The 14,562-nt window shown below is 33.8% G+C and overlaps 1 protein-coding gene and 1 long non-coding RNA gene across 4 annotated transcripts in view; both read right to left on the bottom strand.

The window, feature by feature from the left end:
• The window catches only part of vps8 (VPS8 subunit of CORVET complex), a 227,585-nt gene that overhangs the window by 127,083 nt on the left and 85,940 nt on the right, over positions 1-14,562 (bottom strand). For all 3 annotated transcript variants that reach the window (XM_087236397.1, NM_001080616.3, XM_087236398.1), the window contains 7 exon segments: positions 6,305-6,424; positions 6,034-6,105; positions 3,321-3,440; positions 2,892-2,948; positions 2,701-2,783; positions 288-372; positions 103-201 (listed from right to left, as the gene is read on the bottom strand). In XM_087236397.1, the coding sequence (XP_087092523.1) occupies positions 103-201; positions 288-372; positions 2,701-2,783; positions 2,892-2,948; positions 3,321-3,440; positions 6,034-6,105; positions 6,305-6,424 (636 nt within the window).
• On the bottom strand, positions 7,782-13,232 carry LOC147846880 (uncharacterized). The gene is made up of 3 exons (XR_015476643.1): positions 10,560-13,232; positions 9,839-10,503; positions 7,782-8,213 (listed from the first exon to the last, which is right to left on the bottom strand). It is a non-coding gene; the product is annotated as an uncharacterized LOC147846880 (long non-coding RNA).

Here is a 14,562-nt window from a genome sequence, read left to right as displayed (position 1 = left end):
CTTGATGAGACTAGGGTCTGAAATGAGCTTTTTGAAGCTTAAGCTCTCTCTACCTTGAGTGTGCTCTAGGGGAGGAATCATTTGAAGCCTTGTTTGACTCACCTTGAAGTGCTGAAGGGCTTTGACCCACACAGAATGTTTCTCCTCTGCGCTGTAGCCAGGCATGGACAGGATATTATGGATGTAGTTGAAGAGCTCCTCCTGGAGTCAAAGATGAAGATTTAGTATAAGAAAAACAGAAGTGGCAGGAAAACAAGAGAGAGAATTGAGGGATTTACGTTTTGTACCTTTCTCAAAGGGTCTTTCAGGTAGCAGTCCACAATTTTGTCATAAAGGTGCTTTTTTTCATACATAAACTCGCATATTTGATAACTAAAAGAGTAAGAACAAAGAGAAAAAATTAGCAATTATAACAATGGTCTGTTCATTAATATAAAGATATATAATAATAAAAAAAAAATTTAAATTTAAAATTAAAAAAAGTAACAATAATTATGAAGAGATGGTCAAAAGACCTTTGATTGTTTTCTTTTTTAAATATTTCTTAAAAGTGTAAAAGAGCAAGGAAATTTTCACAGTATGTCTAATAATATTTTTACGTCTGGAGAAAAAGTCTTATTTGTTTTATTTCGGTTAGAAAAATGCAGTTTTAATTTAAGGTCAAACATTTTAAGGTCAAAATTATTAGCCTCTTTAAGCTATATATTTTTTTCGATAGTATACAGAACAAACCATCGTAATACAATAACTTAGCTAATAACCCTAACTTGCCTACTTAATATAATTAGCCTTGTTAAGTCTTTAAATGTCACTTTAAGCTGTATAAAAGTATCTTCAAAGATATCTAGTAAAATATTATTTGTTGCCTTGATGGCAAAGATAAAAAAATCTGTTATTAGAGATTAGTTCTCCCTTAAACAGAAATTGGGGCGGGGTGGGTATGTCGTTTGTATAAAGTATAAACGACATAACTTGCAGATACACAAGTACATACATTATATTATATTACATTATATTATATTATATTATATTATATTATATTATATTATATTATATTATATTATATTATATTATATTATATTATATTATATTATATTATATTATATTAATCTATTATCATCATAGTTATCTACACACAATCCTATTACTATGTTATACCTATATTGACTAATGAAAGATGTATCTTTTGTTTACCAAGACTTCATTCATGGGACCTAAAAGGTAGTCAAATTGTGATACTGTGAAATCTATTTGATGAATTTTCAGTAGTCAGTAGTCACAATCACATCCTTTAATGTCACACAATCTTTCAGAACTCATTCTAACATGATTTCATTAAAACAACTTTTTTTATTATTATATATATATATATATATATATATATATATATATATATATATATATATATATATATATATATATATATATATATATATATATATATATATATATATATATATATAGACGGACGGACGGACGGACGGACGGACGGACGGACGGACGGACGGACGGACGGACAGACAGACAGACAGACAGACAGACAGACAGACAGACAGACAGACAGACAGACAGACAGACAGACAGACAGACAGACAGACAGATAGATAGATAGATAGATAGATAGATAGATAGATAGATAGATAGATAGATAGATAGATAGATAGATAGATAGATAGATAGATATGCAGTTAATTATTTTAGGAAAGTGTGTCACTTTTTGTCAGGAATCTTTGAAGCTCATAAGATAAGCATTTATTTATCTTTTTAATTTAATTGAAATGCTTGTAATGTGTACTATGTGTAGCCTCTTTTTTGAAGAAAAACAAATTTCCTTTTATTTTATAATGTAGTATTATACAATTATTTTGACAGGACTCATGGCACTCACCCACGTCCACTTGTTACATTGAAACATCTAACAGTGATGCATCTGTCGCAGAAACTTTCTAGAACAGTAATCTAATTAAAGTGCAGATTAGTGAGTCAACTCCATGAGCGAAATCAAATTTATCAACCGTAATTACAGAAAACAATCAAATATAATGACAGACTTGTCAAGTCATATGCTGCAACCTTATGAATTGATATAAGTTATAACTAGGCCCACACAAAATCTGCGCGAGCAGAAATCCACACATTTCGACAGATATTTAGCCCATCATTGAGTCCATTTACTTGTGTAAATGTTTATTTATATTTATTCAGTTTTTTATTAATTTTAGTAATATTATTGACTAATATGGAAATGTTCATAAGATTTGATTACAATACAATTTGTAAAGTAATATTATCTGTCTTTTAGTAGACATATTATATGAAAGACTTGCTTTGTCTACCAAAAAAGTGGATCTAATTGGATTTGCATTGTAGACATATCATTTTATATGTTTACAATAAAAAGTTAAAAAGGTATTATTTTCATATAATAAGTTTTTAGTTCTGATACTCCCAAAATTATTCAAGATGTATCTGCAGATTTTTTTTACAAAATTCTCCGCAGAAATAGCAAAAAATGACCACAGATACTGTCTGGCCCTAGTTATGACATATAAATCCAGGGCTGTTCCTTGTGTATTTTATATGGATGATCTCATCACGCTGAAAAGTTTGTTTGACTGTTAAATCAAAAAGACTTTAGATGTATAATTTTTCTGCGGATAAAGCAAAACTGTTGTGTTTAATGAGTGGTGGATTTCTTACAACTCTGCCTTCTCAGCAAGGTAAAGCAGACGTCCTTCATCAAACTGGACCACACCGCCAACCTGCAGCAGCTCCAGCAGGACCTGACAACAACCAAAATCACCAGATCACATGCAGATCATAACCTAAAAATCATTATTTGAACTAATCTTGAAAAAATTTTAGTTTCAAAATTGGTATTGTGTTCATACCTGCTGCCTTTCAGTATGCCTAGAGTCATCATCTGGACTACATAGAAACTCCAGGACCTGTAAAAGACAACAAGCAGCAACAAAAAAACTTTCTTACTAAAGTTGTGGAATAATTCTGAAATCACAGCTGTCAGCTTCTCTGATGGTAACAAAGCTTCAAACTGCTTTTATATTGATAAGTTCTAATTTAGAACAGGCCCCAATGCAGGCTGCAGAATCATGAACTATTTAACATGCAGAAAAACAAGCATAACGCTTCTATTGCGGGAGAGCTATTTTTACAAAAGCTGTTAATTGCCTGTACCAAAACTAACACCTTCTCAGAAATCAATCTTGCAGTTACGATTATAGCAGTGAATAAAAAAAGAGCACAGTGAAAACTGAAAAGGTGAAGTACTGGCAAATAAACTGACAAAAAATACAAGTCACCTGGTCAAACAGCTTCCGGTTAACAAAGAGGGTATTATCAGGTTTGGCAAGTTGTCGCGCCAAGAAGGTAAAAAGACAGCCGACCTGAGATGGGGTGAAGTCAGAATTGTCCACCATAACCTGAAAAGTGGACACAAGCACACACCGAATTTATTAATTGCGTACACACTGATTTTGATTGTTGTTAAGTAAATAATGCAAAGAGCCTGGACAGTTTTTTACAAAGGTTTTTCATATTACTCTGGCAAAAATTAGATGAATTATAGTCCAATAGTACTTGTATTGATGTGACAAGCAGAGTTTTATTTACATTCTATCAAACACATTCACTTAACTAATGCAATAAAAACCCTCCTAACAAGCAGTTAACATTTGTCCCTGGGCTTCTAACATTTTAATTACAAATTTAACAATATTTGTCAAACAACAAAATCTGCACAATTGTATGTGATCAAGAAAGTTGAAAATGTTATGTAATACCTTTAATGTTCAACAGATTTTTTTCAATTTCATATGAAAATGTGAACATATATGTATTTATATTTGTTTTTGGAAGAGCGCTTGTGTTTTCAGCTCTGCAAAAACACTTTGGTGGACACATGCCTTAAAATGTAAGCAAATGTACACATGATGTTTTAGAGTCAAATAGATCCCATTAGATTTATTCACATCAGGTTTTGTCAATGGGATTTAATATGTTAATAAAACCCTATGCATGATAGCTATAGTTTCAGTATGTTTTTGGTATAGCCCCAAACTTTACTTATATTACTTTATTGTAGTACACTATTCAGTGGATGAGGTTACTGCCAAATGGAAGAAATGTCAAAGACACATTTGTAAGAAATACAAGAGAAGATCAAGCTGAATATTATAGTGTTAGAATGCCAAATAATGGATTGTTCTGGTCACCACCACCTCACGTGCAGACATGAATTTTGCAATGAATCATTTTCAGTGTTCAGTGCAAGGCACAGTTTGTGATTTGTGTCACACTTAGTGTGAAAGGCCCTTTATGTGGAATTCTATGGGGACTCAGTCTACATGTTTTATAAATGAACTAATGATCAGACGGGGAGGGAAAGAGTGAGCAGGAGACCAAAAGAGAATGGGGAAGAGAGGGGATGATGATTTAAGTTGCTGAGGACTCTTGAATGAGCTGTGCCGATGAAGAGGAAGAGGACTGCAGGAATCTTCAACTGTTAGAGAAGACAGAGACAGTTCTCCAACAGTTCTCCACAAATTATCCCATTCGCATGATTTAAATATAACGACAGAGTGAAGCATCATTCAAGAGTCAAATGATTTTTATGCAAAGTGAAGTTTGGTAAGAATTAATGAGTAAGGGTTACCTATATTTGTGAGGGGTATTTTTGTCCCCCCTTACACAGTAAGATGCTGTATCAAAATGACCCATATTGTAAGTAGGGCCATATGGAATCTGCGCATGCAAAGATTTTTATTTCAGCAGATCATTGAGTCTATTTATTTAATTGTGTAAATTAATATTTATTCAGTTTTCAAATTAATTTCATCAATATTATTGACTGATTTGAAACTGTACATATGATTTATTTACGCTTTGTTTACCAAATATATAGATCTAGATGGATTTGCATTGTAAACATTAAATATAAGTTAAAAAGATAATATTTTTATTTCATATATAAAGTTTTAAGTTATGATATTCCCAAAAATATTCCACATAAATACACAGTTTTTTTTACAAAATTCTCAGCAGAAACAACGAAAAATGTCCGCCTATCTTGTCTGGCCCTACCCATAAGTGAGGAAGATTTAGTGGTACTCAGTACTTAAAACATTGAACCAGGACCCATAACCTAGTTGACTGTACATCGACATATAGTCAAAATAGAATTCCATAATCCTGTCTTGCCAACCTTTTTTTATCTTCCTCCCTCTCTTTCTCTCTACAATCTCACTTCCTTTCAACGTACTCCCCTCTCAAAACAAAAGCAAAATGCCAAAAATCAAACAAACAAACAAACAAACAAAAACTGCTGAACAAAAACAGGTTTTCATTAATGACTTCAATGTTTCTATTGAGGTTGGGTTTAAAAGTGGGGTAATGCATAGACGGGGTCTAAAAATGTATTGCATATGCAAGTTACTTTTTAAAAACTGAAAGTGGCTGCGAGATATTCATGTTACTGTCACTGAATGTTTCACTCTTAGAAATAAGGGCGCACAAGGGAGGTACCTCTTCAAAAGGTACACATTTCTATCTATCAGTTGCACATTTGTCTCTTAAAACAGAATATGGTGAGTGATGATGACAGTAAAGGATAAGCTAATGTATATTGTTCATTGTCATTAAAGTTTATATTAATTGTCCGCTAATACTAATGTGTGTGTACTGGTTTTGGGGGTTTAAAAGAACAGTTTTTAGTATAGTGACATGGGTGTTACCTAGTTGTACTCTATTACAGTGGTTTACAAAGGCATGTCTAATGTCCTTGTAGTTCAAAATGCCTAATATTCAATCCTAATGGAGTCTTTTAACATCTAAATTTTGCCACAGGTTTCCTGTGAGGCTTGGGTTCAAAGGTTGGGGTGGGGTACAAGCATATAATAAGCGCTTTTTTACTGTACAAAATATATTACAACTACTTAGAGTCATCGTAAACAACAAATACCAACATAAACGTGTTAGTATGTGTATGTGAAAGACAGAAAGCAAGAAATATGTCACCTTTAGTAAAATGTCCACAATCCTTTGCTGATATTCCAGAGCCTGTTTGTCATTCTTGAAGTCCTCGAATGTCTGTGAAGAAAAGAGATTTTAACATTCAGATCCAATTCATTGGCAAAATAACTATAATCTGAATAAAACTTAACATTATATAAAAGATTTGAAGTATTGAAAACATATATATTGATTTATTGATTAGGTTAGCATGATTAGATTTTGCAAAATATATATTGATTTATTGATTAGGTTAGCATGATTAGATTATGCACACCAGTGCCAGAACGTTGAGGAACTCTCGAGTGTCAAAGTGCAGGAGTGTTCGGATGTAGGGATACACTTCCTCTTCCTGTGCAGCCTCCACAGAGTGCAGACGAATGAGAAACTCAAACACCTAGAACACATTCAGGGATATAAAAAAAACTGGTTTCAATACACCATGCATGTTTACTACAAAACCCCACACACCCACAACACAGAATATTCACACTCCTAACCTAAGGGTGGAGGTATAGGAGTGTGAGAAGCAGTACTGCTAGACTCAAGAACTCTTTTTTCCAATCAGCTAGCAGACGTTTAAACGGATAACCAGTGGACTTAAACAGTTTCATTATTTGCTCAGTAGCACACTATATTCTCCATCCCAGTTTGCACTATTAAATGATCATGAAAGACCAAACACATTTTTTGAGCTGTTGACACTCATATATGTGTCCCATGCTGCTAAAAATACTATAAGGACACATATATTACACAAAAAAGTGAAAATAGGTTGTTTTTAAGTTACTTCAAACAAATTCGTTCTTCCGGTTTAAAGCACATTTTTGAAGCTGCGACACGCCGATTAGATACTTGCGTGTATTCCAGCATGTAGACTGGCTGTCTCTACCTAGGAGTTCTCCGTGACGTCTCTGAGTGTGCTGCATTTATTCATGAGAAAAGACTTGGTTCAAACCAATCAGAGCGCTCTATTGTGTATGCGGTGCAACTTCATTAATATGCATGATAGCTTCAAAGACTATTTTACCTGAAACAGTGTTAAGATGGCAGAGACACGACACGTTGTGTTACCAAAACAGGATTAAGAAAACAAATTCTTTCGAGATACGGGTCGTCAGTGTTGCTTTTATAATGTGCTGCAACGAAGGTTTTGATCTCATTTTCCAGCTATTAGAGCGCAGCTGGTCTCACGTGTGGATAACGTTGTACAGAACATTTTTTAATCATATCGCATCATTTCGATTTTTCGCATCTGGAAATTGTGAAATACGGTTTCCTTTTAAAAAACACGCGGCTCCAGTTGGTTTTAAAAGTCCTGTCTCTACAGACTTGGTAAGTGTGTGCGATCAGTGCCCATTTCTTTGTTCATTCAGATGGCAAAGTTAGTTTGTATCGTCAGCAGTACTCTTTCAGTGTTTAAAGGCAGACCTCAGTCAAAATTATTTCTAAGTTACTTAGTTTGCAGTACGTTTATATCACTACAATATTATGGATTAAAATATCTGCTATAAATGCTGCTCTCTGAGTGAAAACATGTAAACACCGCAATCAAACTATTATCGACCGTCGTGTTGAATTTTTGCCACATTTTGTGACAGGATAGTCTACACACACAGCTTTCTGACCTTTCGAGTGCATATGAGTTTGGAGAAATGCAGAGGTTTTTTTTTCTAATACGATGTGCGGTATCAAACATTGCACTTTTATTACTGGCTTTTTCCCCTGCAATTGTGTGTTTGTTTTGCCTCTATAAACCCTATAGCTGTTTAAAATTTGGTATCTTAAATATGGTAGCGCTGTTGCTGATGCTGTCACAGCAAGAAGGTCGCTGGTTTCTCGGCTAGGTTAGTAGGCACTTCTGTGTGAAGTTTGCATGTTCTCCCTGTGTTAGCGTGGGTTTCCTCCAGGTGCTCCAGTTTTCCCCACAAGTCCAAAGACATGTGATATAAGTGAATTGGGTAGGCTAAATTGTCCGTAGTGTATATGTGTGAATGAGAGTGTATGGGTGTTTTCCAGTGATTTGCAGCTAGAAGGGCATCTGCTGCGTAAAACATCTACTGTTGTCGTTGGTGGTGGTTCAATCCGGATCATTGACTAGTAAATGGACTAAGCCGAGAAGAAATAAATAAATGTTTTGCCCAGCAAGAATGCAACTATTTGTTAATGATGATGTTTTTAAACAACTTACAGTGGGGATCGAAAGTTTGGGCACCCCAGGTAAAAATTTGTAATAATGTGCATAAAGAAGCCAAGGAAAGATGGAAAAATCTCCAGAAGGCATCAAATTACAGATTAGACATTCTTTTAATATGTTAAAAATGTTAGATTTTATTTCCATCTTTTACACTTATAAAATAACAGAAAACAAAAAAATGGTGTCTGCAAAAGTTTGGGCACCCTGCAGAGTTAATATCTTGTACTGCCCCCTTTGGCAAGTATTACAGCTTGTAAACGCTTTTTGTAGCCAGTCAAGAGTCTTTCAATTCTTGTTTGAGGTATCTTTGCCCATTCTTTCTTACAAAAGTCTTCCAGTTCTTTGAGATTTCTGGGCTGTCTGTCATGCACTGCTCTTTTAAGGTCTATCCATAGATTTTCAATAATGTTGAGGTCAGGAGATTGTGAAGGCCATGGCAAAACCTTCAGTTTACATCTCTTGATGTAATCCGTTGTGGATTTTGAGGTGTGTTTAGGATCATTATCCATTTGTAGGAGCCATCCCCTCTTTAACTTTAGCTTTTTTACAGGTGGCATCAAGTTACCATCCAAAATTTGCTGAAATTTTATTGAATTCATTTCTCCTTCTACTCGTGAAATGTTCCCTGTGCCACTGGCTGCAATAAAAGCCCAAAGCATGACTGAACCACCTCCATGCTTAACAGTTGGACAGAGGTTTTTTTCATTAAATTCTGTGCCCTTTCTTCTCCAAACTTACCTTTGCTCATTCCGGCCAAAAAGTTCTATTTTAACCTCATCGGTCCACAAAACTTGTTTCCAAAATGTATCAGGCTTGTCTATATGTTCATTTGCAAAGTTCAAACGCTGTTTTTTTGTGGTGAGGACGTAAAAGAGGTTTTCTTCTGATGACTCTTACATGAAGAGCATATTTGTACAAGTATCTCTTTATAGTGGAATAGTGTACCACAGTTCCAGTGTCTGCCAGATCTTTCTGGAGGGATTGTGCAGTCAAACGTGGGTTTGGACTTGTTTTTCTCACAATCCTGCGAGCTGTTCTGTCTGATATTTTTCTTGATCTTCCAGATCTTACTTTAACTTCAACTGTTCCTGATGACTGCCAGTTCTTAATTACATTCCGTACAGATGATATTGGCATCTGAATACGCTTTGCTATCTTCTTATAGACTTTTCCCTTTTTTGTGAGCATCAACTATTTTCAGTTTCAGTTTTCTAGACAACTGCTTAGAATAACCCATGATGATGCTGATTGTTGGGGCAAGGTCAGATGAGTTGTATGAGTTTGGGCATTTAAAACCTTTGAGATTGACATCACTTGGTCTTTCCAGATGATGACTGAGAACAATCCATGACACTGTCAGGTCTCAGCTTTCAAAGGGGGCAGTGCATGCTATAAACTCTGCAGGGTGCCCAAACTTTTGCAGACACCATTTTTTTTGTTTTCTGTTATTTTGAAAGTGTAAATGATGGAAATAAAATCTAACTTTTTTGACATATTAAAGGAATGTCTAATCTGTAATTTGATGCCCTTTGGAGATTTTTCCATCTTTCCTTGGCTTCTTTACTCACATTACTTCAAATTTTTACCTGGGGTGCCCAAACTTTCGATCCCCACTGTATATAATTTATGCTGTATTTACATTTCCAGCAGACATTACTTTTTTCTTTTCACAACTAAAAATTTTCCATTGCATTGCTTTCTGTGTTTCTTTTTTTTTGTTTATTTTTTATGGTAACTGTGATTACATATGCACGTTATTTTATTTGTATTTAGTTTTATATTCTCAGGATTATCTAAAGAATACAAATATGTTAAGATTTCTTTTATTTACAAAGCATTTCTGCTACTTTTGGACAATGCCCTAGTTAAATAAAAGAAAATAAACTTTACTGACACTAAAACACTAAACTTTTTATATTTATAGTATAACCCTTGGGAGTTCTGTTTAGCTATTATATTAGCCACCGGTACGATTACATACAGTTATAGAAAGACATTGGGAAAACACTTAAACACTGGTTTGAGATAAAAATTGTATTACATTTGCAATAGTGTTAGGAACAGTGCATAAGCAACAATGACTGCGTTTACCTGGACATCAGTAATCTTATTATTTCCTTCAATCTAAATAAGACAATATGATTAAGATGTTTACATGATTTGCTTTTTGAATGTCCCTTTCATGATCCTGTTTTACATGTTAAAGCACATAATTCGATTAACATCATTGTGTGACCACGCAATCCACATTTCCTCCGGAGCTTTATGTAGTTTTGAGTCTTTCATTTTTAATTTGATTCAGGAACATTTTATGCATGCCATTAAATGTCTGTACTGCATTTCAATAATGTGAGGAAAATCTGCATACTCCACATTTCTTAATTCAATTTCTGTTTAGTACGATTATGACCTTAATCGGATTAAACAAAAATTGCTGTTTACATGGTAGACTCTTAATCAGACTATTGTTTTAATCGTATTAAAATTGGATTATTGGTGTCCATGTAAACATACTCAGTGTAAACACGATAGTCATATTCCTAGTTATAGCTTAGGGCCAGACAGAATCTGCGGACGATTTTTGCCATTTCTGCTGACAATTTTGTAAAAGAAAATCTACAGATTTATGAGGAATTATTTTGGGAACATCATAACTGAAACTTAATATATGAAATAAAAAAATACTAGCGTTTTAACTTTTATTTAATGTTTACAATGCAAACCAATCTTAATCCATACTTATATAAACATATCCACTGAAAGACAGAAAATATTACTTTACAAACTGTATTGTAAATAAATAATATGAACATCTTCTTATTAGTCAATAACATTTCTAAAATTAACTTATAAACTGAACAAATATAAATTTACACACATTTACACAAGTAAATAAATAGACTCCATGATGGGCTAAAAATCTAGATTCTGTATACTCCATTTCTAATTTTTAATGCATATAACAATGTGAATGACTAAATACTGAAATATTTTTAATTCTACATATAGGCTTCAATTAATGTGCACAAAAAGCATTATAATATTCAATTTGTTCTGATTTTTCTGCAGGTACATGCTCCTGGGCCAATCCCTCAACACAATAACGAAATCAAAATTCTAGCTATTATCATCGGAGTATAGTACAGGGCTGGCTAGTTGCCATGGTGACCAGGTGGTACACTTCAGCGCTAGTATGAGTGTGTTTGTGGGAGAGCAGCATGGACCAAAAGATTAGCCATTATCTCCCATTCACACACACATAAAGAGAGATAATTGGACATCATTTGGAGGTGCTCATCTTTGCGATGCCAATGTTGTGTTTCGCAGCAGAGGGGAGGGAAGGGCTTGAGGATATGGACCTGCAGATGTGACACTGTGTAAGTGTGTGCGCGGACTATATAGGAATTTGTGTCATTGCGTTGACAGATCAAAGTGAAAAAGTCTTTCTGTGCACATGTGTCCCTTTGAAAATGACCCCTTAGGGACCACAAGATGATACAACTAACACAACATCAGATGCATAGAGTCACAAATGTCTCTCTCTCTTTTTAATACTCCCTGCTGAGAAACATATGTTAGGGCTAAAATATATATTATATGAGCATCGATATCGCAATGCATGTATCCACAATAGTCACATCGGAGGATTGGATTATTTTATAAAAATTAAAAGATAAAGATATTTTTAAATATTGTTGCAACAAAAATTATTTATTAAATGATGACCATGTTATTTTACAATTGATTGTTCAATTTCTATATTTGAATGCTGTTAGACTCCTCAGAAAACCAGGAAGCACTATGTATTTAAGTTTTATTTTTTTGTATTTAAGTTTATATTTTTACTCTATTGTATTTACATTTGCTTGTAATTCGTCATATTATATTTTTTATATAAATATATTATGCAAATGCACTGCATAGAAAAAGATTTGATCAGACAAGTCAATCTAAATTAAATACATGATTCAAAATACATACCTATTCAAATCGTCTGATAAAAATTATATACATATCGAAATATGCATTACAGCAAAACAAAACATTGCAATGTCTGATTTTTCCAATATTATGGAGCTCTAACATATTTTATTATATAGGGCAATATCATAGATATTTGCATTAGATGTAACCTACGCTATTGTTGTCTATTGGAAGGAATGTGTCAATAAACCCCCCATTTTAGTACAGGGTAGCGATCCCTTGAACTGAATGTTGGACCATGATGCAGAGGAGGACTGGCCATCCAGAGCCAGAGATATAGACTCATATATACATATCTATGATCGGGAGTTTTCCCGATTGTCAGTATGCACTTTTTTTTTTAATGAAAATTATAATTTTACATCACTTTTCTACATCAATGGATAAGTGACTGAATACGCATGGTTAACAAAGAGCATGTGTTTGTGTGCATGGAAATGTGTTATCCTCTCTCCTTGTTCAATTTGATATAATCCGTGTCCTGAAACACACCCCCTAAACTGCTTTCACTTCTCATTCTAATGGTGGGAGTGATTCGTTTGTGAATTAATTTCTGTTATGAACAACTCGTTTACTTAGCCGACAATAACACAAGTTTCTAGCACTGCAGCGTCTTGTTGTCATATTTCATTCACATTGTTTGCTTATTTTATTCAACAAAACTAGAATAAGCTTAGTATTTGGTTTAAGTTGCTGTTATTTGCCTTATGATCAGTGCAGTAAGAGGCTGTATTATCATCAATAACACTTGTTAAGCACTAAAGTTAGTAATATACAAAAACGTAGAAAATGAAATCTTACCTATGAAATGTTATGCCTTTGTGCTTTGTTTTCTTTGTTTACTTATTACTACATCCTTACACGGCACTAAAGTCCAGCATCTTGACATTGGCTTTAGTCCTGACTAGCGCAGTTGAATGACATTTGACCTGGGAGCACTGTACAAATGTGGTGGCAATATTGACGCATACTCAAGGTCCGTATGCAATAATTAGTGTATATATCTTTGGAGCAAGATGGCCACAGACATTGCAGTTTTTCTTTCCTGACCATAAATGGTAAAAAAAATCTAATTTGTTTCCAGCAATGAAGTCACAAATATCTTAAAAAAAACTAATAATTCTGATTTTGTTTGTTTTTTTGGTTTACACAAATTTGCAATTGTTTGTTACTGTATAGTCAAAATTGTGAGTTTTAGACATGCAATTTGAAGAAATCGCTTTTTTCGTTTAGAATTGGACTTTAACTTGCAAGTCTATTAAAGTAAAGAATTCTGAATTGCTGCTATTTCTGATTATTTATCTCTTAATTCTGTTTTTATCACATTTATGAATGTTTACCATGCTAATATGCCTTCACTGACAAAGTTTGTATTATGCCCTTCTAAAAAAATAAATCAGAACTGCACAACATAAACTTACATACATTCACTATAAACAGTGGCGCAGTGGGTAGTGTGACCTCGCAACAAGAAAGTCGCTGGTTCGAGCACTGGCTGGGACAGTTGACATTTTTCTCTTCGTGTCCGCGTGGGTTTTCTCTGGGTGCTCCGGTTTTTCTCACAGTCCAAAGGCATGTGCTATAGGTCAGCGGTTCTTAAACTTTTTTCATTAAGTACCACCTCAGAAAAAAAATAGTTTCTCCAAGTACCGCCATAATGAAGAGTATTGAAATACAGTAGCGTAGTGGGCCCAATTAAGCAGCTACAGCTCAGCACAGTTCAAAAACCAGGCAGATTAATTCCTATTATTTATAATATTTATTATTGTCAGCCACTTTAAACATTATAAACAGTTTGAACGTTAACACTGTACTGTATTTGAAGGTAAACAACAAAAAACAATAAAAAAATGTAATGTAAACGTTTTAATTAAAATGTGCTTTTAAAAGTTAAATTAAAATAGTAAACTACTTGTCTTAAAAAGTAAAAAAATTAAATTAAATTAAAAAAATTAAAATAAAAAATGAAACTTCTGGACTTAAATGTAAAGTAACATATAATAGCCTATTCATCAAAACCTGGAAATGTAGCTTGGACTACTATAAATATAGTCATCATATTCATATAAATTATTAGTGATACATTTTTTTATATATATATTTTGCATGTATATATGACAGATTCCTCGCATACAACTAGAAGAATGCCCGCGTACCACTAGTGATACACTTGGCAAAGTTTGAGAACCACTGCTATAGGTGAATAACTTCATTCATTCATTTTCTGGCGTAATTCCTTTATTCATCAGGGGTCACCACAGCGGAAAGAACTGCCAACTTATCTAGCATTTACTTTACACAATGCATTCCCTTCCAGCCACAACCCAGTACTGAGAATGCTACAGTTAATAAAG

Source organism: Danio rerio, chromosome 1, assembly GCF_052040795.2.
Source record: "Danio rerio strain M-AB ecotype USA chromosome 1, GRCz13ab, whole genome shotgun sequence".
In the NCBI taxonomy this organism is placed as follows: domain Eukaryota; kingdom Metazoa; phylum Chordata; class Actinopteri; order Cypriniformes; family Danionidae; genus Danio; species Danio rerio.
The sequence above is the reverse complement of the archived record's forward strand: the minus strand, read 5'-3'. Positions and strand labels throughout refer to the sequence as shown.